This window comes from Carassius gibelio, chromosome A7 (genome assembly GCF_023724105.1).
Source record: "Carassius gibelio isolate Cgi1373 ecotype wild population from Czech Republic chromosome A7, carGib1.2-hapl.c, whole genome shotgun sequence".
Lineage (NCBI taxonomy): Eukaryota > Metazoa > Chordata > Actinopteri > Cypriniformes > Cyprinidae > Carassius > Carassius gibelio.
The window spans coordinates 22,693,493-22,719,857 of NC_068377.1; the positions used below are offsets into that span (position 1 = coordinate 22,693,493).

At 36.6% G+C, this 26,365-nt stretch overlaps 1 protein-coding gene across 11 annotated transcripts in view; it reads right to left on the reverse strand.

The window, feature by feature from the left end:
• Positions 1-22,903: 22,903 nt before the first annotated feature.
• The window catches only part of LOC128016856 (chromodomain-helicase-DNA-binding protein 9), a 67,393-nt gene continuing 63,931 nt past the window's right edge, over positions 22,904-26,365 (reverse strand). For all 11 annotated transcript variants that reach the window (XM_052601699.1, XM_052601701.1, XM_052601700.1 and 8 more), the window contains one exon: positions 22,904-25,981. In XM_052601699.1, the coding sequence (XP_052457659.1) occupies positions 25,100-25,981 (882 nt within the window). In that variant the 3' untranslated portion in view covers positions 22,904-25,099. The remainder of the gene's footprint in view (positions 25,982-26,365) is intronic.

Here is a 26,365-nt window from a genome sequence, read left to right on the forward strand (position 1 = left end):
ATTAAATGTAAATGTTGAAGCACTTTATAGGTATTTTATTAAAACAGTTTACTGAAGAGACCAGACCAGACATACTCCCACAACTATGCCTGACAAGTACTTATTACAACAAAGGAAAATATGAGCAAAACAAAATGCCTAAAATAGTCTAACAGACAACAAAGGCAACAAAATAAAGGCTACATTTTGTAATTTATTTGTAGATGTTAGCCGGCTAGTTAGCTAGTTAGTCTAATAAGCATACCCATACCTTTCATTTCAATATTGTGCATACAGTGGAAAATGGCATACTTAATTATTTCCTTTTATGAATTCTAGATTATAGTCCTAGTCATGGTCTTTTTCAAAAGACATTTAGACACTTTTTGGTGAATTAAAAGCAAGCAGTAATGTTTCTGAAATTAAAACAACATTACAGAAGCTTAAATTTATTTTAAAGGAAAAAAAAGTAAAATTAAATTAGCAGTTAACTCAAGCTAAATCATTCCACGATGTCAGTGTTGCCAGTTGAGATGTTCTACAAAGGCTATTTCAAGATACTACATAAACATCATGGGCTAATACACAGTTGTTAACGTGGGATTCTTACCTCTAATAGTGATATTTTTCTCTTTTTTGCATTGCTTCCTGCCTTGTGTCCCTGATTTAATTTTTTCACAAATTATTTAGAAATTACACTTTAAGATTACATAAATGGCAAACCTATTTTAACTGCCTGCGCCATGCATAATTAATGCATTATGATGTTGTATTATAACTACCTCATGACACAGAAAGTGTTTAAATTGGTTCAATATGAAACGTTGCAAAATCTTCTGATTTTTTTTTTTGTTGTTGATGTCAATTTTATTCTAACCTTATTTTAATCAGTTCGATGATCGATCAGTACTAAAATTATGTTAACTGATAATATATAGAACTAATATATTGGTGTAGGAGAGCACAATGGTCACAAGAGCTTCTGACCCAAAAAAAAAATGTTTCCTGCAGTGCCCCGAAGGCATTTTGCACCACAGGCAACTGCCCATGTCGACTATCCCATGGGCCGGCCCTGCATAACAGGTGTGTTGTTTGCTCATGTTGCACCGTTGTATGTATTCTGTTATATCTGTTTGCATTATGCTTATGTGCTGTTGTCCTTGTTTATCCTGAGCAGCAACACATGTTTCATGCTCTATGAGTTTATCTGAGGAGACGGGGGTAATGTTGTCCCTGAGCCCGGGGGGCCACAGACTGACTTCTGTACACATACAGATGCACTCGATCCACAAGAGTCTTGATGACAAGTGTCCTTCTGGTCAAGGGCACTAATCAGGTCACTGTGATCAAAATGCTCCAGACAGGGCCACCATATCAGAAGATCGCAAGCAGAGAGTGGATGTCTTCCCAGTGTTTCTCCAACCCTCAAAACTACATCTGACATCAGGGCTCATCGAAAGATCCCCGGTGCCCCAGAGACACAACATCAAACTGATAACAAATGACAGCTCATGATGTAGTACACTCATAAGACAATAACATTATTTTATTTTAATATAAGAAAAATCACATTTAAATCTATTTTGAATAAACAGTTTTGAGCGTTGACTCCTTACTATTATACTACTAAGGAATCTAAGGAAAAACATCAGTATTTATAAGTCTTTAGCATCATATAATTGACATATTTCAGCACTGCTTTGAGGAATAAGGGGACTGAGATGGTTAACCTGTTAACTGTCACTCACATTTTTGAACATAGACTTGAAAGTGCATGATCCAAACATAGATTTTTATAATTCATGACTGAAAACATTCTGTAGCATGACTTTGATGTACCATTTTCAGGGCAATGTTTGATTTTAAAATGGGTTTCAAAGGATGAATTTTGAGATTTTAAGTTTTCAAGTGATATATAATTTCTGATTATTTCTAAAGTGTGATAGAGCGCGGGTTACCATGGTAACCCGAGGCATGTTCAGCCTTTTTTGAGAACATAGTTGCATTTCGGGGGAAGGTTCCATAGATGCCTTTGTTAGATGAGGGGGCATTAGATATTATTTGTTAAATATAACAAATAGTATGTCTGATTTCTCCAAATGCTACAGAGTCAAGCATTAAAAATCTATGCTTGACCCCATTTGTTCAAGTTTGCTTTCACCGACCTCCGTCAGCGCATAAACTAAATTAAAATGTTTAGCTACACCAATAAATGATCTGTTTAAATATGCAGTTACAGTAGCATCTCCATAAAAACAATTTACATTCGCCTACACATAAGCTCATATACAAATACATAGGCTATTGAAACCATTTTGTGTACAATTTAATTGTTTTTACATCATGCCTATTCAGTGTTTTGAACAAACATTTTATTTGTCTGACATTATAGCTAGCTAATGTTAACACACATGGTTATGTCTAGAGTTTAAGTTACTGTAACCATGCGCGTAATTTGTAGGGGGGTTACGGGGGTCATGACCCCCCCAAAAATCAGATCCAACTAATATAACCGCCTCAGTATCATCAAATCATTCAGATTAAAATAATATGAAATATTCAGAATGAATACTTTTGTTTGTTTTCTTTATTAATTTCATTTGCCAGCAAGAAAGAGTATCATATTTTAAATAATCTGTAATATACCCCCCGCCCACCGCACCGACTACTTGGTATTACCCAACCCGCTTTCTCTCCCAAGTTTTGCGCAGTCGCTCGGATGAATGAGTCGAGAAAGCTGAAGGAAAGATGAAAAGGACACTGAAAGGCAGCCAGACAACGATTTTTTATTGTTTGTCGACACCAGCCAAAAAAGAAAAAAAAAAGAAAAGAAAAGAAAAATCCTGACCAAACGGAGGTAACCACTATTGCCAAGTTAGCTGTTAAGTTAGCTCAGCGTTTCTCAAAGTGTGGGGAGTAGAGACATGACAAACAGGTTTTGTGCCCATCTTTTTAATTCTTTTATTTATTGACCATACACTCAAAACAAAACAAATACACATTTAAGCATGAGCCTTACTTAACGTTCGTAAGTTAACCACGTAAGTTTAAAAGTTTTTCAAGGCGACCGTTATTGATCGTATCGCTTTATGGTTCCCATGGAGACGCGTCATTCATTGCTTGTCAGCGCTGAATGACTGATGATCTGCTTTATTTCCTTTTTTATTCAAATTTCACAAATTTGTTAGCTATAGCAGGATATATCTTATATTCCGATTGTCAAATATGTGCAGGTGGATGTGTTTTGTTGTTCAAACACCTTTAGTTGGGCTGTATTCGCAACGTATTTTAGGTATCTATCTTATTAAAATACCTAAAAAAATACGTAACGTTAAATTATTATTAGGAATTTAACGTTAACACCTCCGGTTCAATTTGAGATGATTATAATATATATATATATATATATATATATATATATATATATATATATATATATATATATATATATATATATTTATATTTATTTTATTTTTTTCATGGAGTTTGCAAAGTGACAAAATTAATCAAAGCACAACTAACGTTAACGTCAGTCCACACTTGTATTTTCTCAGTTTCTGAATTTGATGTCATCAGAGGCTAAATGGAAACACAATTATTATTATTTTTTAATCTACTTTTGTGTCTTATTTCATGCAAAGTGATAATATAATTGCACTTTCATTTTCTCTGTTTGAAAATTTTTAATGTTGTTATTTGATGTTAAGTTTTTAAAATGTGATATTAATAAAACACATTTTAAGAGTTAATCTTAAAGCCCAGTTTATTAACATTTTGTTGGGGTGACTGGAGACAGGTGGGACTCGGAACCCTTTCCTACCTCCAAAGTGGGGGATGGCAGAAAAAGTTTGAGAAACACTGAGTTATCTGATGATTTGTTTTGTTGACTGGAGTTGGCTGGCTAGATGTTCGTTTGCCAGTGTCCTATGAGGTGAAGCCAGAGGGTGCCAGGGAATGTGTAGAACCAATGTCACTGAATTGTAACTTAAATTGCTGTTTGCTCCAATACAGGCACCCGTTTTTTTTTGGGGGGGGGGGGGGGGGGCATAATGAAATTATGCAAATTAGCATGTTACCTTTTACACAAGAAAATTATTCAATAAATAAATAAATTAATAAATATGCCGCGAGTTTAACCCCCCCAATGGTAGAACCAAAGTTACGCCCTTGACTGTAACGATTGCATTTGATTGTGCTGTTACTCAGTAAACTGCAATATTAGTTAAGATCACTAATGTTAACATTCTACTGGTAAAAAAAAAAACCTTGGGTTCAATGTGGGAAGCTGTCCAAGAATTTTCTTATGAGATCTGACAAACCCCAACCAATGATAAGGCATATTAAAACAACCAAATATGTTTACCCTAAATCCCAGGAGAAGATCTTGAACTAAGATGTCTTTTTTTTATAAAAAAAAAAAAAAAATGTTTCATAAAAATCTGCTGGCACACTTGAAAATCAATTTATCAACATGTATTTACTGTATAGGAACTCTGCAAACTGCTTGTATAACACTCTGGTATTTAATTGGGGCTGTAAAATACAAAATAATGTAATAAAAAACATTTTTCTCAGTTCCTGTCTCTAAAACTTGCCCTTGGCCTATTTTTATTTAATATCTGTGAGTAGGGGAGAATGGGGAGTGTTGGAGTTATTTAGTTTCAAGATCTGTAACTCAGTGTTAATTTTCACTACAGCATGTGACTGTCATTTTGATATTTTCACATATTTATCTGCTCTCTACATATAAACAGTACTACTGCACCCCACTACCAGGGTGAGTTGCTACAGCAAAACATCATTTTATTTTTTGCACAATGGTTTACATAACCTAAATAATCAATGATTGTTCAAATAAATTGGTAATTCCCCTCATTTATTTTTAATAAAAAAACATAGTTAATATATTAGTCATTCTCACTATTCTCAAACAGTGAAAAATGGATTGCATAAAATGGATCAATAATTGATGTTTTTATTATTAATAAAAAAAAACATATTAATGAGCTGCAGGTTTGTTACATCATGCACTGACTGAGTTACATTAGGCCCATAATTATGCCATGGGTCATCAATAAGGTGCATACTGAATCAGGTCCTCAAATTTCAGTACATAAGGCCATTTAAGAGTGTCCCCAACACACTTTTTCACAAGCTGCAGAATTCTTTAAAAGACTACAGCAGGACGCAAGCACAGGAGGTATGGCAGTGCAGATCGTGTTTCTCTCTATATAAAAACCCAATTCCAAAAAAGTTGGGACACTGTACAAATTGTGAGTAAAAAAGGAATGGAATAATTTACAAATCTCATAAACACATATTTTATTCACAATAGAATATAGATTACATATCAAATTTTGAAAGTGAGACATTTTGAAATGGCATGCCAAATATTGGCTTATTTTGGATTTCATGAGAGCTACACATTCCAAAAAAGTTGGGACAGGTAGCAATAAAAGACCGGAAACGTTTAATGTACATATAAGGAACAGCTGGAGGATAAATCTGCAACTTATTAGGTCAACTGACAACATGACTGGGTATAAAGTGTGCCTCTCAGAGTGGCAGTGTCTCTCAGAAGTCAAGATGGGCAGAGGATCACCAATTCCCCCAATGCTGCGGTGAAAAATATTGGAACAATATCAGAAAGGAGTTTCTCAGAGAAAAAATTGCAAAGAGTTTGAAGTTATCATCATCAACAGTGCATAATATCATCAAAAAAGATTCAGAGAATCTGGAACAATCTCAAATGTGCGTAAGGGTCAAGGCCGGAAAACCATACTGAATGCCCGTGATCTTCGGGCCCTTAGATGGCACTACATCACATGCAGGAATGCTACTGTAATGGAAGTCACAACATGGGCTCAGGAATACTTCCAGAAAACATTGTCAGTGAACACAATCCACCGTGGAAACTCTATAGGTCAAAAAAGAAGCCATATCTAAACCTGATACAGAAGTGCAGGCATTTCCTCAGGGCCAAGGCTCATTTAAAATAGTGAAAGTGAAAAACTGTTCTGTGGTCAGACGAATCAAAATTTGAAGTTATTTTTGGAAAACTGGGAAACCATGTCATCCGGACTAAAGAGGACAAAGACAACCCAAGTTGTTATTGTGTGCAACTTACACATCTGGAAAGGCACCATCAATGCTGAAAGGTATATCCAAGTTCTAGAACAACATATGCTCCCATCCAGACGTCGAATCTTTCAGGGAAGACCTTGAATTTTCCAACATGATTATGCCAGACCACATACTGCATCAATTACAACATCATGGCTGCATAGAAGAAGGATCCGGGTATTGAAATGATCTTTCACCCATAGAAAACATTTAGCACATCATAAAGAGGAAGATGTGACAGTTGAGCAACTAGAAGCTTGTATTAAACAAGAATGGGACAACATTATTATTCCTTAATTTGAGCAACTTGTCTCCTCAGTCCCTAGACGTTTGCAGACTGGTTTAAAAAGAAGAGGGGATGCCACACAGTGGTAAACATGGCCTTGTCCCAACTTTTTTGAGATGTGTTGATGCCATGAAATTAGGAACGTGACACTTGTGGGAGTTATTAACATTATATGCAATACCCACAGCCTTAAACTCAAACCAAATTTCAGGCTCTGTATATAGGCTAGCATTTACAGATCATTTAGTAAGCAGAAATCAGAAATGTATCTTAAAAGTGGGATAAGCGTAAAAAAATACAAATAAAAAATCTTAGAAAACTGATTTGGGCTAACTAGCAAAACAATCTTGTAGCCAATCAGCAGTAAGCGGCATTTCTACTCATGATGTCAAGAAGAGAGCGTTCAGTGCACGGGACGGACATTAGCAGAGCCGAGCAACGAAAGAAAGGTTTTGCTTTGCTTCACAGAACTAATCATTGCCTGTGTTGCGTACATATGTGTGGGGCGGAGCTATGAAAATAGGGGCCATAGAGACCATTTTGGGGTAGGGACGTGTTTGTTTTGGTGATTTCAAATGTAAACATTGGCTACCAGAAATCTCATCAAAACTCAACTGAATTGATGCTTGAAGAATTAACCTCCAGCAGCCATGATTATCACCAGTTGGCAGTTTAAGTTTTCTATGCACAATCTGATTTGATGAGAGACCTGGTTGAGCTGCACAAGAGAAGGCAACAAGTGTTATCACTATGTCAGAGAAATGCTAGCTTTCCCAAGGCAGACAAACTTAGAGTGGTTAAAATCATCCGGGTTTAAATCGCTCTCAAATTGATTAGATATTGACACAATATTTACACTGAAGCTCACAGCAAATGTGGTAAGGGACATGACATTACCCGACCAGGTGTTGAGTTGAGTGGTGCCAATCACAATACAGAACACACACACACACACACAATTATTATTATCAATGCTAAAAACAGATGCTGAAAATTTGCTGAAAAAAAAAAAAATTGAAAATATTTTGAATCCAATCTTTTGAAGTGTTCACATACGTTTCTGCTTATGTGAACATACTATTTTTTTTAATCTTTTTTTATTTTTTTGTAGAATATATAGGGAAATACAGTATTTGGAAATGGAGTACTCAGGGTTGTAAGGAAGAAACGGTTTTGGGAAACCTGTTTGGAAACATGCACTCTCGCACCACAGAAAATATTTACTTCTGTTTAAAAATTAGCCAGATCAATCCTCAGATCAGATTCATAGTCTCACACTAGATCTCAACGGCTTGCTAAGATTGTCTGTGAGCTGAAGAGACAAACCAACAGCTCTTTCTAATCATCCCCATGTGAGTCCTAACGGGTCAGTAATTAATAGATTAGCCTGTGTAGTCAGACACATTGCTGGTTTGCTCTAGCAGCGCTCTAGGGAGCATCTAGGAGCCCTTGCAGAGGGCTAAATATAAAAATAAAGACTGACTCGTATTTTAAATGGAAAAAGAAAGAAATCATTTTTCAAGCTTTATGGTTTTATGAAGATTTATATAGTGCACAACCTAGTAATCTTGAACCAACTGATCAACTTCTAGATGGACTTCCACAGCTTGGAAAAGAAGATAAAGCTGATTTAGAAAAAACACTTTTCTTTTCAGGAGGTTAAGTAAGGCCTTACAGCAGCTTTGACAAATCAACTGAAAAAGTCTGTAGCATCATGCTTACTGGAAACCAGTCGCACTGCTTTCCAAAGCATTCTATATTTAATAACCTTTTTCTTGTGTGAGATATGTTGTATTTAACCGAATAGCATAAACTACATCTTGACCTTGTGTGTTTGGACCAAGAAAAGGCCTTTGACAAAGGTGACTATGCATATTTGTTTAAATAGCTTGAAGGCTTTGGAGAACAGTTTATTTAATGGGTAAGGCTTCTCTATAGCGACGTTTACAGCATGCTGAAAGTTAATGGAAGTCTGACAAGACTTTTTCAGAGGAGTGAGACAAGGTTGCAGCTTCTTGTATATGATTTCTATTGAACCATTAATAAGGATGTTGAGAGAGAAGTTGCAAGGATTGACTTTTCCATCATCTTGCTTTAGACAGAAATCAGTTTTAAAGTGCACTTTCTGTATTTTTTTCTTTTTATATACTGCACTGCAATATGTTTGAAACCCTTTAACATAAAAAAATTAAAATAAAGTTTTGTTGATCACATTTCAACCACTGAACAGTAAAGCTGTCAGTTAATAATTCAACTGAATATAGAGAAAATGAAAATAAAATTAAAAATTACAAATAATAATTATATGGAACAACTAAAATTTGTGGATGAATACCAAAGTCCTGAATTAAGTAGGAATGTTTTTGTCTCAGTTCAGTCAATGTGTGTATGAGTGAATACAGAATCTTTGCCGTAAGGGACGATGAATAAACTTTTCTTTTCTTGCGAACGATCCGTAGTGAAATCCAACTTGTTTCTCCTCTCCTGGCACGAATCCAAAAAGACCACGACGCGATGATTCACTCCGATCTCATCAAGCACACACGGCATCCAAGGATTACTTATGCAACAAAACAGTTCAGGCATATATTTAAATAAATAAAAATGAGAAGATGGAAAAGATTAAGCAGCAGTCGAAATACGGCTCATATCTCTCTCACCACGAGCTGGCGAGCGAGTGACGTCAGCCAAAACTTCATTAACTTCACTTAACATTGATAACTTAAAACTTACAACATTAATTTCTCCAAAATAACTGTATAAACATGTTAAAAATTCTAGTAATATCATGAAAACAATTTACATTTGTCCACTTCGAGAACACAATTAATCATCTACATCATCTTACATTAATAAACTAACATACTTGTGGAATTAAGAATAATTTTGACTTACCCAATGCAACAAAACAGTTCAGGCATATATTTAAAGAAAAAAATGCGAAGATGGAAAAGATTAATCAGCAGCCGAAATGCCGCTCTCTCTCACCACGAGCTGGGGCGCGAGTGACGTCAGCAACCATCGACGCACTGGTTTAATAATAATGTTTAAAAAATTTAAGTATATAAAATAAAAAAAAATATATACACTTTACATGCCTGAATGTTATTCATTAAGCAAGAAAATAAAAATGCATACAAGGAAAAAAAAAATCTCAATTGTCAGAAATATTAAATATTTGTGTCAATCAACCCATCAACTCAATTATTTGAGTGGGTTACTCTAGTAGGGAACAGTCTCATTGCTGTGGCATTGTTTAATAGTATTGGATCCTCCAAAAGAGCTCTTGTCAAAACTTCAGAAAGCTTTTTTGGATTTTTTCTGGGGTGGCCATTATTTGCTCTCCTGTGGAGTACTTTGTCTTCCTGTCAATGAGGGTGGTCAAGGGTTAATCCATCTGACCCCTAAGGTGAAAGTCATGAGGTTACAAACTGCCCAAAAGCTGCTTTATTCTTCAGACTCTGTACCATGGATTAGATTTGGTCTTGTTATTTCACAAACAAAAACCAAAAAATGGGGCTTGATAAACAGATGTTTTTTTTTTTTTTTTTTTTTTTTTCAGAAAATGATGTAAGAGTTAAGACTGTTATAAAGTTTTAAGGATCTGTTTTTGAAGCTTGGGGGTATTTTAAGTTGGAGCATTTTGGCTTTAATGAACCACTTTTTCATAACCCCTTGTTTTGTCAAAACTACTATGTCTAACAAAGATATCTCTAATTTTGTCTCAGCAGGAGTAACTAAAGTTGGTAATTTGTTGGATTTATCAAAGAGAGAGTGGTTTTCAGTACAGAGGTTTACTTGGAAGCAGATCAGAGAGAACAGAGGGGAATATTCAGAAGATTTTGAAAACATCGTTTCCTAGACCTTTACAACAGTTTATAACAAATGTTATGTATGGTAATTTTTATAACATTTGTGTAAAGTCATTCTTTGTGGGACAGTTAAGAGAGAGGAGAGATACAAAATGGAGAACTTATTTTTCTGTATCCGAAAATAAATCGCCTTCTTGGCCTTGTTTAAAAGTCCTCTTCCAAAAAGGTCTGGTGACTTACAGTGGCAAATTTTGCATTGTTCATTGGCAACAAAAGTCTTTTTGTTTAAATGTACATTTTCAGTTTCTTTGCTGCGTACTGTGTGCAAAGAACCTGACACTGTTTTTCGTGGGTTTTTTTTTTTTTGTGAATGTTGTAAATTATTTCCTCTTTTCAAAATTTTAAATGGAATTTTCAGGAGATTAGGTTTACATTTCTCAAAAACAAAGTTCTTTTATGGGTATGAATAGTCTTAAAACAAGAAGGAGATTTGTACTTTTTCCAAACTCCCGCTTGGACAGGCAAAGTTAATATGGCCAATTTGCTCAAGGCCTTAGTTGAATCTAGGATTCGATTGCAATATGAATATTATCAAGTAAATAGTGATGAATTGATGTTTAAGAATAAGTGGTGTTTAAATAGGGGTTTCGTTTTTGTAGAGGATGAAAACCTCTTTTTTAACTGGTAGTAAGTTATGGAATGTTTTTTTTTTGTGTGTGAAAATGTTTTTAATGGTGAAATAAAATTGCTCTCTCTCTCTCTCATGCACACGCAGAGAGAGTTCAGTGTAACACTGCAGTGCAGATGAAGTGTGTGTGTGTGTGTGTGTGTGTGTGAACAAGCTCCATTCAGATATCTTGCTCATTCTGTGGAGTGTTGACCCTGAGGCCTTGACAGTTCAAAAACCTATTAAATGTGTAGCGGTTGCCAGAGCTAAAATGAGAAGCCAGGGGCTATTCTGGATAAGGTGAAGTGAGAAAGAAAACACAGTTAGGAATATGTCATAATACAACACTAGAGGTGATGCTGCATCAGCCGCTGTTTAATGCATCATATCGCACATGAATGTAATGAAGGCAATGCTTTGCATTAATCAGCCACACTAACAATATTCATCGAGCATGTTGAAAAAAAGTTATTTTCTTTGAGCTTGTTTTGATGAAATGTGATTGCGTCGTTTGCCCACTGGCCATGAGCACAGACAAAACATTAAAGAGAGACTGGAGAAATCTATTCACCACTCATTATTCACAGTAATACATATTTCCCCCATCAGTGGCACAATTGCATTTGCTGTGTTTATTATCTTTTTGATTGTGTTCATTGATAGCTCTATCTCCACAGCTTCATTTGTTATCTGTGTTTTGTTTGGAGCAGTGAGCGTTCTGTGAGTTGTGCTCGGGAGAAGAGCACAAGTCATTTGGAGCATCCTGTCAGTTCTGCTGTGCTTTAAATGAGATGGAGAGACCGCGTGAGTTAGTAGTAATGGAAGTGGGAGGCAATAGACTGTGAAATAAAAACCAATGCATTTCAATACCAGGCTGATTGTGACCTTTTCCACAAAATCACCAAACAAACTCTGTCTGGAGAACTATTCAGGTGGAATCGCCCGCTTCCAGTCACACTTTTGTTTCTCAGACAGACTGCAGTCTCTGTTCAGGTTTTTGTTCTGTTTTGGCTGTGTTTCGCAAAATCATAGTTACCTTAAGTACTGTAGATATATCCCTTGAACTCTACAGCACAACTTTTTTCCTCAGAAGCTTATTTCAGAATCTAAGTGGATGCAGTATGTCATACAGATACAGCAGAAATTGAAGAGCTTTTCAATGGAGAAATAAAAATGTAAAGCAAACTCTAGCTGTACTTTCAAGTCAAATCTTAAGCCAATATAGAACATTTAACACTGAACAATTAAACAGACATTAGACAGAAATCCTCACAAAATGAAGAATTAATAAACGAGTATAATGTTACAAAAAAATTATATTTCAAATAAATGCAAATAAATTATTTTGTTTGTTTGTTTTATATCTGTTAAGGATCTGTTTATATCTGATTATGCAATCCTGAATTTATTTTTTTAATACAATTCTCACAAAAATGTTAAAAGAAGAAATGTTTCTTAAGCACCAAATCAGCATATTAGAATGATTTCTAAAGGATCATGTGACACTCAAGACTGGAGGAATTGCTGCTGAAAATTCAGCTTTGCCATCATTTACATTACATTTATGCATTTAGCTGACGCTTTTATCCAAAGCGACTTAAAATTGCTATATATATATATATATATGTGTGTCAGAGGTCACAACTAGGGGTTAAGTGTCTTGCTCAGGGTCACATTGGTGTCTTACAGTGGATTCGAACCTGGGTCTCTCACACCAAAGGCATGTGCTTATCCACTGCGCCAACACTACCCCATCAGAGAAATAAATTACAGAAAATTCTGAAAATATGTTAAAACTGAAAATCCAATATCATAATAATATACTGCTTTTAGTTAAATAAATGTAACCTTGGTGAGCATAATCTTTTCTGTATTGCTTTGGCAAGGCTAACAGCCAAAGCCCTACCAAGAGGGAGAGAGAGAGTGATAGAAACGCAACAGGGTTGGTTTTCCCTTGTTTTAATACAGTATCTTGACTCTTTGATTACTCTGGCTAATAACACACAGTCCAGTCATCATTCTCCGGTGAACTGCTCTTCTGGATCTACCATTTCTAACTCACCTTGACTTCTGTGGAATGGACTGTGAAGGGTTTTAAAGGATGTAATCCTATTGTAAGGTTACAGTGGTACAGTATGAGTAATTTTGGGCAGTGTTTCAGCTGCAGCATTGAAAGGATCTTAAATGCCTTGTGCTAACAGATGCCATTTGTTTCAGAGTAATCTGATATTTAACAGGTGGGCGTGTTATTGCATGGCTATATGATACACTAGGGCTGTTCGGAACAATGGAAATCTGACTCAAGTCCGAACTATAATGCCCTCAAATTCAATCACAGGTAGTTTGGCCTCTGCTCTCTTCCTCTCTCTTCTCAAACAGAGGACAGAGAGAGTTATTTATGATTGGACTCTAATGGATTTCTATCTCCCTGAAATGCACCTATTCTCAAAGAGACGAGAGAGAAAGTCACATGTCAAAAGCCTCTCCACATGCAATTTAACCCCACAATATTCTGGCTTTAGCATCATTTAGTATAATTGCTTGTGACAAACTGGCCTGCAGGACAAGTACTTGATTTCTTCGAGATGAGAACATGGATGTGGTTTCTCTACATTAAAAAATAAAAATATAAAAGAGCACTAATGACGGTGGGGAGTGCTCTCTCCGTCTCTCACTCGCTCTGTTTCTGTCCTCTCCAGTGGAGCAGAGAGGTCTATATTACTTCTACATGCTGAGGCTCACCCACCCACTCACCAACACACACATTAATGACATTCCTGCAATGCAAAATCGCTTCGCTTTCATATTCAAATGCATACACAATCATGCACACTGACAAGCAAGTACACAGTCTAGAAATTATACAGAAACACGGAACAGTTAAAGGGAATGTTCACCTAAAAAAAATGAACATTCTGTTATCATTTATTCACCTTCATAACATTCCAAACTTGTATGACATTCTCTCAGATGATAAACACAAAAGAAGATATTTAGAAAAAATATTTCAACTATTTATGTTTCTCCAAAACCCATTGATTGTCATTGTTTGGAGAAAAAAGGCAAAATATCAAAAACATATCAGTAGAAAGAATCAAATGTCAGAAGAAAGGAAGCTCTAGAGATTTTGAACAAAACTGAGTAAGAGTTTTCCTTTTTCAGGTAAAGGACAGTATTCCTTTAAATGGAAGTTTGTTAATGAGCTTAAACAATACAGCAATCCACTAGCAATGCCAAGGTCATGGTTTGATTTCCAGGGAAAGCAAGAATTGTATGCCTTGAATGCAATTGTTTTGGATAAAAGTGTCTTCCAAATGCATAAATGTATATGTAAATGAAAGCAATAGTTGTTTTTCCACCATCGGGCCAAACCGCTCTCACTGATTAACCGTTCAATTCAGCACCAATCTGGTATGAATATTGTTTCATTTTCCACTGTGGAACTGATAACAGAGCTTGTAATACAAACACGTCAGTCATTGCTTTGGCAACACAAGTGTTTATAGACAGTATGTACGATGTAAATGAATCTTTCAGCATGGAGGTGATAGTGTATGCGGTGAATACAGTAATGAGATCTGATGGCATAATACTGTAAATAAACAGCTCCAATAGGGTTTATGGCTCAATAAAACAATAAAAAAAAAACATCCATCTGTTTTTGTGTTGATGAGGTGCACCAATGTATCCCTGACAACTGCATATTCACCCTATAATTACAAAATTACTTGTTCTAGGAAATGCATGCTGTTTCCATGACTCATGTAACTACTGTACTGAAATTACAACTGAGAGAGTGATTTGATACTGTTATATGAGCTCTGAGATGCTCACACTTACTGTGGCCTTCAATGTACCATAATCTGGCACACTGTCAACACACACACCTGATCTCTTAACTGGATCTAACTTGGAGACTTTCGTGGTATCTTACTCATGCTAACCCTTACGAAAATGAACCATGGTTTTAATTTATTCATTGTTTAGAAACCTTGTTTTTTTCTTTTGGGGAGGGGGGGGGGGGGGGGGTCAACTAATAACCAGTTTTTTGGTTGTTGTTTTTTCACAGTATAACGATGGATAATTTTCATAAGAGCTCTGTATTATCCCTATAATGTTTTTGGTCTTGTTCTTAATCTTATTGTTTTTGTTTGTTTGTTTTTTGTTATTTGAGGAACTTAGAAGAAAAAATGCATAAAAACATATATTTGTGTGTGTGTGTGTGCCAGCAAACTCATATATATACGTGTGTTTGTGTGTGTGTGTTGTTTACACATTTTTATCAGAATCTTTTATTAGTTTATTTTTATATTTTCTGTTTTCATTTGATTTTTATTTTAGTTTTTAAAATCATGTACATGTATATCTTTTTTATTCATTTTATTTCATTTCTAGTTATTTTGGTACATCAAGTTAAGCTAAATGAAAGTGAGAAATGTTGCCTTTGACAACTATAGCGGAAATTGTTTTATAATTTAAAGTTTATTTAGTTTCAAATATCAATAACCTTTTTTATGGTTTTAGTTTTAATTAACTAATAACCCTATCACACAGTGCATGATCTGAATTCATTCATTTCTACCATGACACAGAATGCATTGAATTAATAACACTGATCACTAAATCAGTAATGCTAGAATTGATGTGACCCACTGGAGCTGTGAGCCTCCAGAATCATTGCCACCTTTTCACCCCATCACTGATGGCCCAGCGCACACACACACCCTTTATGTGGGCTTCATCTCTTATCAAAATGTGGTATTTTACAGGATTCTTTTGTCCACATTTACAACAAGGGATAGATGATATTTTAAGGTCAGAGTGACATGTTGGCAGAATGAATGACATTTAGAATATGTTTTTCAATTTTTCTCCATTTCCACTAAAAAGAATTCTCTCTGCCTCAGCTTCAAAAAAAAAAAAAAAAAAAAAAAACTCATCTGGGAGATGAATGGCTACACCTGCCAGGCAGGCATTTTATATACACACACCAGCAGCTTTCACATAATTACACTGCAGCTGCCAGAGAACTGATTTCACTCTCATTCACCTTGAGACAGAGCAGATCACACAGCACACACTCCACATGTACAGTCAACACACATGTGATGCACATACATGAAACCAGCTGCTTTGTCTCACTCACCTTGTGGCAAGACACAGTTCAATCATATACAACTACCTCTACTGTAAACAGACGGTATGTGAAGAATTACAATTATTAATTACAGTCTTAATGAGCATGCATATACACTCATCATCACACATTACAGCTTCAATTCTTAAAGGGTTAGTTCTCCCAAATATCAAAATTATGTCATTAATAAATTACCCTCATCAAGAGTCAAGAACCGGTTGCATCGGTTTTCGGATCACCAGTAGTTCATTCGGACAGTTCGATTCAATAAACCGGTTGAAGAAAATGATTCACCGGTTCTTTTGCGCTCGACGTAATGGCATCATTGGCGATGATTGCCCTTGATTCAAGCCTTCGGTTTACCCATGCTCATAACATTAGCAAACAATCAGTTCAGAATCAATCACCAAAAGAATCAGTTCAGTTCAGACGCTCTGTGTGTCGGTCTGCTTCACGCTGATTCACACATGCGCTGTATCATCGGCTCCTCGGTTCACGAATCGGGCGCGTTTGACAGAAACGGTTCTTGACTCGTGAACGAGTCAATGTTTTGTTCGTTATCTGGCCCGGCTCGGTGTTCATCTTCAGTTCTCTCTTCACATCAGTTCAGTCATTCTACTGTTTGAGTAAATGAATTACTCCGGGAAATTGGTTTGTTTGAACTCAGGGAGTGTCAGCCACATTAAAAAAGTTAAAAGCTTAAGTCATTTGTAGATAAATGCGTTTTGGAGACGCGAACTGTTTTAAACAATTCAGTTCGATTTGGTGAACTGGTTCAAAAAGATCCGGTTACATCGAATGATTCGTTCGCGAACCAGATATCACTAAACTGCAGTGTTTTGAACTTTCTTTCACAACAGACACGAAAGAGAAGACAATGATGAATAAAGTCGTAGTTTTGCTATTTTTGGACCAAAATGTATTTTCGATGCTTCAAAAAATTCTAACTGACCCTCTGATGTCACATGGACTACTTTGATGATGTTTTTCTTACCTTTCTGGACATGGACAGTATACCGTACACACAGCTTCAATGGAGGGACTGAGAGCTCTCGGACTAAATCTAAAATATCTTAAACTGTGTTCCAAAGATAAACGGAGGACTTACGGGTTTGGAACGACATGAGGGTGAGTTATTAATGACATAATTTTGCTATTAGGGTGAACTAATCCTTTAAGGTCACGGGTTCAGCATGGTGATGGAAATGAAGAGTTCTACTGTTCAACCACATCTCAAAGGTGCTGTCAAAATCACGTGACCATGGCATAGTTTGTTTACAGGCTGTTTATTTTTAGAGATTTTGGCTCACATTTAACAAAAACCCACCAATTCATAAATCTCAACAAATTAGAATACTTCATAAGACCAATAAAAAAAAAAAAAAAAAAAAAGAAGTGAATTGTTGGTATTCTGAAAAGTATGTTCATTTACTGTACATGTACTCAATACTTGGAAGGGGCTCCTTTTGCTTTAATTACTGCCTCAGTTCAGTGTGGTATGGAGGTGATCAGTTTGTGGCACTGCTGAGGTGGTCTGGAAGCCCAGGTTTCTTTGACAGTGGCCTTCAGCTCATCGTCCTCTTGACAACAGCCCATAGACCCTCTATGGGGCTCAGACCATTTTGAAGGCTCAGGAAAGTCTTGCAGGTGTTTTAAGTTGATTAGCTGATTGGCATGTCACTATATTCTAATTAGTTGAGATTGGTGAATTTGTAGGTTTTGGTTAAATGTGAGTCAAAATCATCACAATTAAAAGAACCAAAGACTTAAACTACTCAAGTCTGTGTGCATTGAATTTATTTAACACATGAGTTTCACAATTTGAGTTGAATTACTGAAATAAATTAACCTTTTCACGATATTCTAATTCACTGAGATGCACCTGTATAAAGGATTTTGACTGTCATCTGTATATTACATACAACATTGAGATTTGTCAAACCAGGCGATATTTACTTATCTTTTACTCTCCAGTTGTGGGTCATGGTCATTTTTCATGGTATTCTCATTAACAAAGGCTTTCCGCTTCAAGAATGGTGATGACTTTTGCAAGTGAAAATACCATCTGCAGTGTCTATTATACCCACATTGCGTCCTCATTCCCATGTTTGGTTTGAACAACAAGTGAATCTTCTGCCCATCTGCATGCATCTTCTGCGTGCAGTTATGAATGCTGCCACATTAGTTATTTGTATCAACAAGCCGATGTACAAGCCATGTGGCTAGGGAGTGTATATAAAAATAAAGAAGAAGAAATAAAGATTAAGAACCCTTCAAAAGAAAACAGCATGTCTCTAACCTCCCAAAATATCCCAGCATCCTCATTCCTCCTCATTCCCAAGATCATCTTGTCTTAAAATGATATGAAAAATGTGATATTTTAGTTTCATTTTTCAGACATGTAAATTGAATCCTCTCAGATCCAGATGTTGGTCACACTACATAAAGAATTACCCAGTGAAGTGATATTTCTCCAGCCAATTGTCTGTGACAACAATTATATTAAATTGATGTCAACCAATTTCTGCACTAGACTCCACCCCCACAGAGAAGCACCTGTATTAACATAACATTTCGTTAACATCAATGGATCATTTGGTTTAATGTACCCACAGAGATAATGGGCATTTAAAGTATAAATATTAATTATCTGATAAAGATAAGACACCGGCTCGCTGCAGGTGTGTTTGCTCTCATCAATACTAAGAGGAAACGGCAGGAGAAATACTCTAAGTTCTTCTTTTCATGCATCATCTGAAATTAAAAAGCTATTAGGTGCTACATTTTCTTTTCAGTTATCTTCTCAAACGTTTTATTCATTCAAAGTATCCATTTGTGTAATAATAATATTTTGCAGCAATTTCCTGCTGTCTTTCTGATGAGAGTGTGAAACTGGGCTTTATAGAATAGCTTTTTTTCTGTGAGCTCAACCCACTCTGTGCTAATAATCCTAAAACATACATTTCACATTGAATGCTCTCAGCAAGGGGTGGAAAATGCCGAAACCGCTGATTCCATTATGGGACACTTTTGCCCTCTAGTGGTGCTGAGCTGTATGTGCGTATGAGGGAGTCGGGTTGTGCCTGCCCTGCATAGTAGGACGAGAACGTGATCTACTGTAAAACCTGTAAAATCACTTAGCCTGCATTACGAGAAGCAGAACAGTCCCCACGAGGAACACTTCTTAAATACTGTTTTATTAAAACATAAAAAAAAAAAAAAAAAACAGATTTCTGTTAGGGTTTGGTCTAGTAGAATTTGCTCAGAAGGAAAACAATAAATGTCAATGGAAAGTCACCACTATGACAAACAACTTTAAATAACTTGTAAAGTAGCATTTTTAAGGCATTTTTAAGGCTCGAATCGTTATAACGCGTTTAATTGTCTTCATTGTCTTTGTTAGGCTACTTGTAGTTCGGTTAGGCAAATATAGGCTACGTTACGTCTTTCATTTAGCCTATACATTTTTTTCTTTTTTCTTTTTTTCATTACTTTGCATTCTATTCATTTTGCTTTTTTATTTTATTTTGAACTTATGACATAGTGTTTATTCGTTGGTTTATTTGTTTTAGGGGTGTTTTTTTTTTTTAATAATGCTTGTTTAATTGCAAAAGGGCATCAATATCCCAGCTGTCAAGTCCCAATTAGTCTAACACAACACACGCAGCGTTTACATATGTTTACTTGCGTTTCTATTACATATACATTACAAATCTCTCTGCTGAAAACACGTTCAGTTTTTATCAAACGCGTCAATGAACCATATTTAACTGTAAAATTTAAATAGAGAGAGAGAGAGAGAGAGAGAGAGGGAGAGAGAGAGAGAGAGAGAGAGAGAGAGAGAGAGAGAGAGAGAGACGGAGAGAGTCATCTGGTGGTCTTGGAAGATATTACAGGTCAATTCCATAATTTTTTATTTTTCATTCTGTAATTTATTGTAAATAATTTAAAGATTGTTCGTTTCGTGTAGAAATAAAATAAATTAAGAATAATAAAAATAAAAATGTATTTCTCTTTTCTTCTAAGAGTATTTATTTACATTCTTATTAGAATCTGCTAATAATATAAGACTAGATCTACTAATAATATCACAATGAGTTTTTCCTTAACAGTCTTATCATGCAAGGAACCACACACACACACACACACACACACACACACACACACACACACATATATATATATATATATGGACAGCAGAGATGACATGATGATATGAGAACATATCTGTAATGTAACAAGCTGGTGCAGATCTCATCACACTCTTCTGGTAACTTCAGCCAATCACAGCTGGCCTGGAGAGAAACTGCAACAAACAGATAAAAAAATAAGATCAAATACAGGATATTATCCCAACAGTTCCTGACACGTCTCTCACTAGAGCAGATAAATAAACTATTATGCAATATTATAATATAAGCTGAGATAAGAAATATATCAAAACATAACTATATGGATCTTACCATAGAAGCTTGAGGAAGGTAACCAAAATCTGCATTATCTGTTGTCTTCTGTCTCCACTTCATTATTCTCTGTGTATGAGATTGTCCTCTTCTTCTTTGTCCAATGAGTCAGCAGATTTGGGTCTGTCTTCAGGTTTTTTGGATGGATCCACGACCTGCGTACCTTTGCTTGAGTTGCACATAAAACAGTCCAAAGATTCCTGTGTGGAGACTTTTGAAAAAATAAATAAAAATAGCACGAAACTTCTAGTTATTGAGGTATCTCAGTATAAGAGGATATTGTGCAAAGGCAGTAATGTGCTCTTTAGAAGTGCATCAGTACAGTCTCCTACCTAAGTTTCCTATAACACTGTTGTGAAGTCAGGGCTCTGATTTCTATGACAACACACTGAACTTCCTGTTGTCATTGGTGCAGGTACTGCAGACATACTTCAGCATGGCCAGAGTTAGCAAGGTTTGTTGATTCAGATTGTTACAGGCTCTGTGTTTCACCTATGAGTTGACATTTAACCTGATGGTGTGTCAAGACATGGCTACTGATAAACAGAGCAGGGCTGCTCTGTCAGACAGTCTGTCTGGTAACAAATGACGGGTTGGACAAGCAGAAAAAGCCTCTTTCATTAATCTCTGTCCACTGGGTCAAAGCATTATCTACACGACACATGACAACACTGACCCACTGATTCATTTTACAGGTTGAAGCACTTCTTGTCAAAATGTTTGATTCATTAATCACTGTCTCATGTTCAGATATAATCTAGATAGATTCAAGTCAGAGTCAAGAATGAAATGAGTAATTATGTCTGTAACACTTTAGAATAAGGTTCCATTAGTTAATGTTAGTTAACTACTTTCGCTAACATGAACTAAGCAAGAACAATCCTTCTACAGCATTTATAAGTCTTAGTTCATGTTAATTTCAAGATTTCCTAATGCATTATTTAAATCAAAAGTTGTGCTTGTTAACATTAGTTAATGCACTGTGAATGACCATGAACTAACAATGAATAACTGTATTTTCATTAACTAACATTAACGAAGATGAATAAATACAGTAATAAATGTATTATTCATTGTTTGTTCATGTTAATTAATACATTAACTAATGGGACCTTATTCTAAAGTGTTACCATTATGTCTAATATCTCATTTGTCTGTAGTGATCAATAGCTTGATTCTTCTTATGGTTGATGTACAACACTCTGAATAACTGAGTGCATATCATCATAGTGTGAATACAGGTGTGCAACATCAGGCAGGGCTGTTTGTCTTCTGCGTGATTGGCAGAGCTGCAGCTGTAGAGATCTCTCTCCAGACTGCAAACATCCCGAGGGAGAGAAACAACTGTGCTCTCAGAAACACTCGCGTGTTTCACTAATTCTTTTTCTCTGCACTGAAGTTTAGGAAACATGGATGCAGTCAAATGTCACCATGCTCAAGTCTCACAACCCACATCACAGTCTTCTGAAGTTCTATAGTTTATAGTTTTGTCCAGGTTTTATGATCATGACTCAGTCTTTTTCACTTTTTAGCACTGGTTTCTGTGATTAAAATATTATCAGTTGCAGCACTTTCATGCAGGATCTTCCAGGTGATTATTGAAGTTTGCGGTCACATTTGCGGCAATAGTTCTGTTGTATTGACACAATCCTTCTTAGTGTTTAATGTCCCTATCAAATACTTTCATGTTTTCACCTACTATTTTCTTATCATGAAGGTTAGGTTAGGGAACCCCTATAATTATGGTTAACATTATTTTGTTCAAGCCCTGTAGCAATGTGTATTATTTCACTTGATGAGAGGTCACAATCACAAGTCACAAAAAGTATATAAATTCTTTCTTCTGTACTCAATTATTAGTAAAATGCAGTATTACTGTATATCTAGTCAGTTGACATTTTACTTTCAATCATCTATCACATTTCTGAAGAGGATGAATGTTTCAGAAGAACTCTACTTATCAATCATTATATAAATGTATTAGTCCATCACTTCAAACACACAGATTCTATTCACGTTCTGGGCTGTTGCTCCTGATAAGTGTTAGAATTTGATTCTAGAAAATTACAACCGCAATCAAACAAGCTCAGTTTTATTTTTAGATTTAAGACAGTTTTAGATTTTAATAACTGGCATTTCAGCTCAAAACAAATACGTTTGACAAATTTCACATGAGACAAGATTTTTCTGTAGAGTCAGAATATGTTTAATAAAAAATAATTAAACCTCAATTTCTTCTGTAGAACTCCATAGAAAGTAATTCAATAAGTTACAAACTTTTTTAAGACATGTATCCTGCACTGAAAGAAGCATTAATTGACTACACAGGCCACAACTTGCGAGTATTGCAACGGTCTAAAAAAAAATAAAAGGGGGGGGGGGGGGGGGGGGGTACTTTCAAAACATTGAAATTATGAAACAAAATGAGTCTGTCTGTCAATTTAATCATTCAAATAATTGAAAGCAAACGTTTATTTGCAGTAGTGTATTTCTATTTTCATTTGCTGTTGCATGGTGGATGTCATTGTCTTTGTGCCACAACGGCAAATCTTGCCCTGATTCTGGTCAGTAGTCCAGCGGTTCATACTGCAACATGAAAGACAACCAAAATATTGATTCAATGTACATAGGATAAAAAAGGAAAGAAAATCAACATAAATGTCCAATTCTCAGTCAAACCTGCAATTCTCCTCAGAACTCCATTCAGTTGAACGAGATGCTAACGCGGTCAAAAAGAGGAACTATGTAAGGTTTTATGTGTGGTTTTGGGAAGAAGTGGAAAGCAGCAATACCTGTACACAGTTTCAAAACTGGAAAGAGGGAAATCTGATGCCACAGTGGAGAGGAGACGGCTTTCAGAACATCTAATGAGGCAAAATTACACTCTGAGAGATAAGAGAGAGGGCCTACATGTGTGAAAACATGATTGAAATCAAGACCATTAATATAACGGAGTTCACTAGTGAGACGGGTAAATAGAGTTGCATTGTGCAGTGCATCCCGAAGAAATTTGCATCACAAATGGAAAACTTCAGTAGCCAAACCTGAATATGAACTAACGGGATGCAGCAGAGACTCGCATGAATCAAATGAGCCTAACAGTCTAGAACAAGCACATCAGCACATGTAACAGAAATTAAATCACATACACATCCTGATTCAAAACGCCAGTGAGGTTCAATGTGTTGGCCGAGGTGCTGGATTTCGACAGATCATGAGAGACAGACACTGAAGTATGGCATAAGGACACTTCTAGATCAGTCATGTACATCTAAATGCAGCGAGGCGACTACGTGGATCTGCAAAAGCACAGACCTGTTTTGTCAGACTAAAGGAACATGGGATTTTTGACCTTTATAACATTTAAACTACTATCAATTCTGGGGACCTCATGTGTGCTGATCAAGTAACTGAAATACTACTGCAAATACTTGAATTCCTCTCAATACTCTCACACTGATTACAAATGTGGGTGATTTACCAGCTAACATGGCAATACTGTAGCAGTCTGTGGAAAAGAGAGGATATACGCACTGCTGTTTGTCACAAGGGGGTTATACGTGAGACCAACAGGACCTTGGACACATAGAGTTTCATGCAAATTGAGGCAACAGTGTTCATATGCACAGAACATCTCACACACACACACACACACACACACTGAACGCTAAAAGAAACACAAATATATGGATGTGAAAGAAGTGGTCTGAAAAAGAACAGTGATGTTTGCTGGAAAAACATGCACGGACACTGATTTCAGGCATTGTAAGGAATGTGTTCCTAAAAGAATGTCTGGATCACTGTAGACGTCACTGTACACCAGATGGATCGCCTGCACCACGAAACTCAAATCTTTGGGTAAAATAGCTGTATGAAGAGAATTTAAAAGAAAGAAAGGAAGAAAGAAAGGAAGAACAGACCTCGGGCAGAATGCAGAGTGTCCGGGACAGTAAACAGATGCACAAATCTCAAGAGAAGTGAATGAAGAAGAACTTGTGCGATGGATGACTGAATGAATGAAAGAACGAACGAACGAACGAACGAACGCAGGGTCTCTACAGCTTCAGTGACATTCATAAGCTGCCTGTGTGTTATTGCTGTGGATCTGTAGGTATGCTCTGTGAAGTCTATGTGTTCAGGATCCTGCTCAAGTATTTACAAATGAAACCCAAGCAATCCATGTGTTCTTTCTCCCAAAACAAAATATATTAATTATAAAGCTCTGCAGTGAGCGACAGCATCCTCATTTCTTTAATAAAATTAAACCCTGACATAGCTATAACAATAATGCCTTTTAGTTTTTGCTTCGTGTTTGTTGCAGATGTACATCATGGTGTAATACAATTAATTCCACAAAGGTTTTTTTCTTCTTTTTTTTTTCACATGCAAAACGTCTCTTTGAAACGACATTGTACCTAAACAAACACTGAAATCTCATTTCAGTTTCTCTAGGATCTCCTTTTTTTTTCATCTTCATTACACAACACATTTATTTATTATATTTACATGGAAAAAAAAAAAAAAAAAAACATGATGTAGTAAATGCAGGACAACTCCTATATGTGTTTATATGTATACATTTCTAAGAGATGTATATAAATATATAATATTTATTTATACATGTTTAAAGACTCAGTCTTCGTCGCTGGAATCGGAATCCTCTGATGACGAGGAGGAGCTGTCGGACTCGGAGGAGGATGACTCCGCCTTCGCCGAGCCCTCTGGACCACTGGTATCCTTCTTTTCGTCTGACTCCTCCCCATCATCGCTGTCTTTGTCCTCCGAGTGGCCGGGCAGCTGAGCCGTGGCTTCAGAGGAAGAAGTTTGCAGCGGTGGGGTTGGCTGAGTGTTTGCAGCTTGCGGCTGGTTGGCCACAGGCAGGTTAAGGTCTGGAGTAAGAAGCATCCCTGGGTAGAGCATACTAGAGAGGAGAAGGGGGTTGAGAGCCAGTGGGTGGCCTGAATCAGAAGAACTTGTTTGATTTGAGTTGGCGGCCATCGAGGCGGTCGCTTTGGAGCTTTGACCCTCTGTCCTGTCCGCTTTGCCACTCAAAGGACTTAAAGTCTCAGCTGGTCCTTTGGGTGTCACGGACTCTCCAACACTCTTCCTTTTCCTGTCCTCATCACTCAAAGCGACACATGCCGCTTCCTGTTGTCCGAGGACACCACTCATTCCGAGGAGGTTCGGCAGCCCGGTCATTCCAGACAGCATCATCGGAAACATGGCGGCCATGTTGGTAGGGTCGTGAGGCAGTCCCATGAGGCCAGTGGTGAGTTGGAGGGACTGGAGGCTCTGGAGGTTGTGCTGAAGAGCTTGGAGACTAGGCAGGTCCAGCCCGGCGAGGAGGCCGTTTGTTAGGAGTGGGTTGAGCCCCAGGGCAGCGTTGGAACCGGGACTGGCCATAGTGGCTGCTCTAGCCAAAGCATTTTTGGGACGTCGACCTCGTCGACTCACTTCTTCAGGAACGATGGGGCCGGTCAGGATGCGGTCAAACATACTTTCAGGAAGGTAACCCTGGAAACACAAATGAAAATTTTATTTAAATAGGGGGGGGGGGGGGGGGAGTTTAATAGTTTCCGTAAGGTTTTTGTAAAATGATAATCATTTTTTAGGGCTGTCATTATTTTAATTACACAATTATCAGGGCCAAAAGAATTCACAATAATGCTACAGATATACATTTACTGCTTAAAACTCCCACACTGACAAGCTTACTTTTATGGGTGTGGGTAGAACGTCTCCTTCAACGAGATTTAGTGTTGTCTTTTAGTTGTCTCCTTTCTGACAGGTGGTAGCCAGCATTACCCAGTGCTGGGTTATTTACTATTTTATCATATGTGTAGTACTAACACAATATTATTACATTCTTTATATACTATGGTTCTTGTCATACCAGTA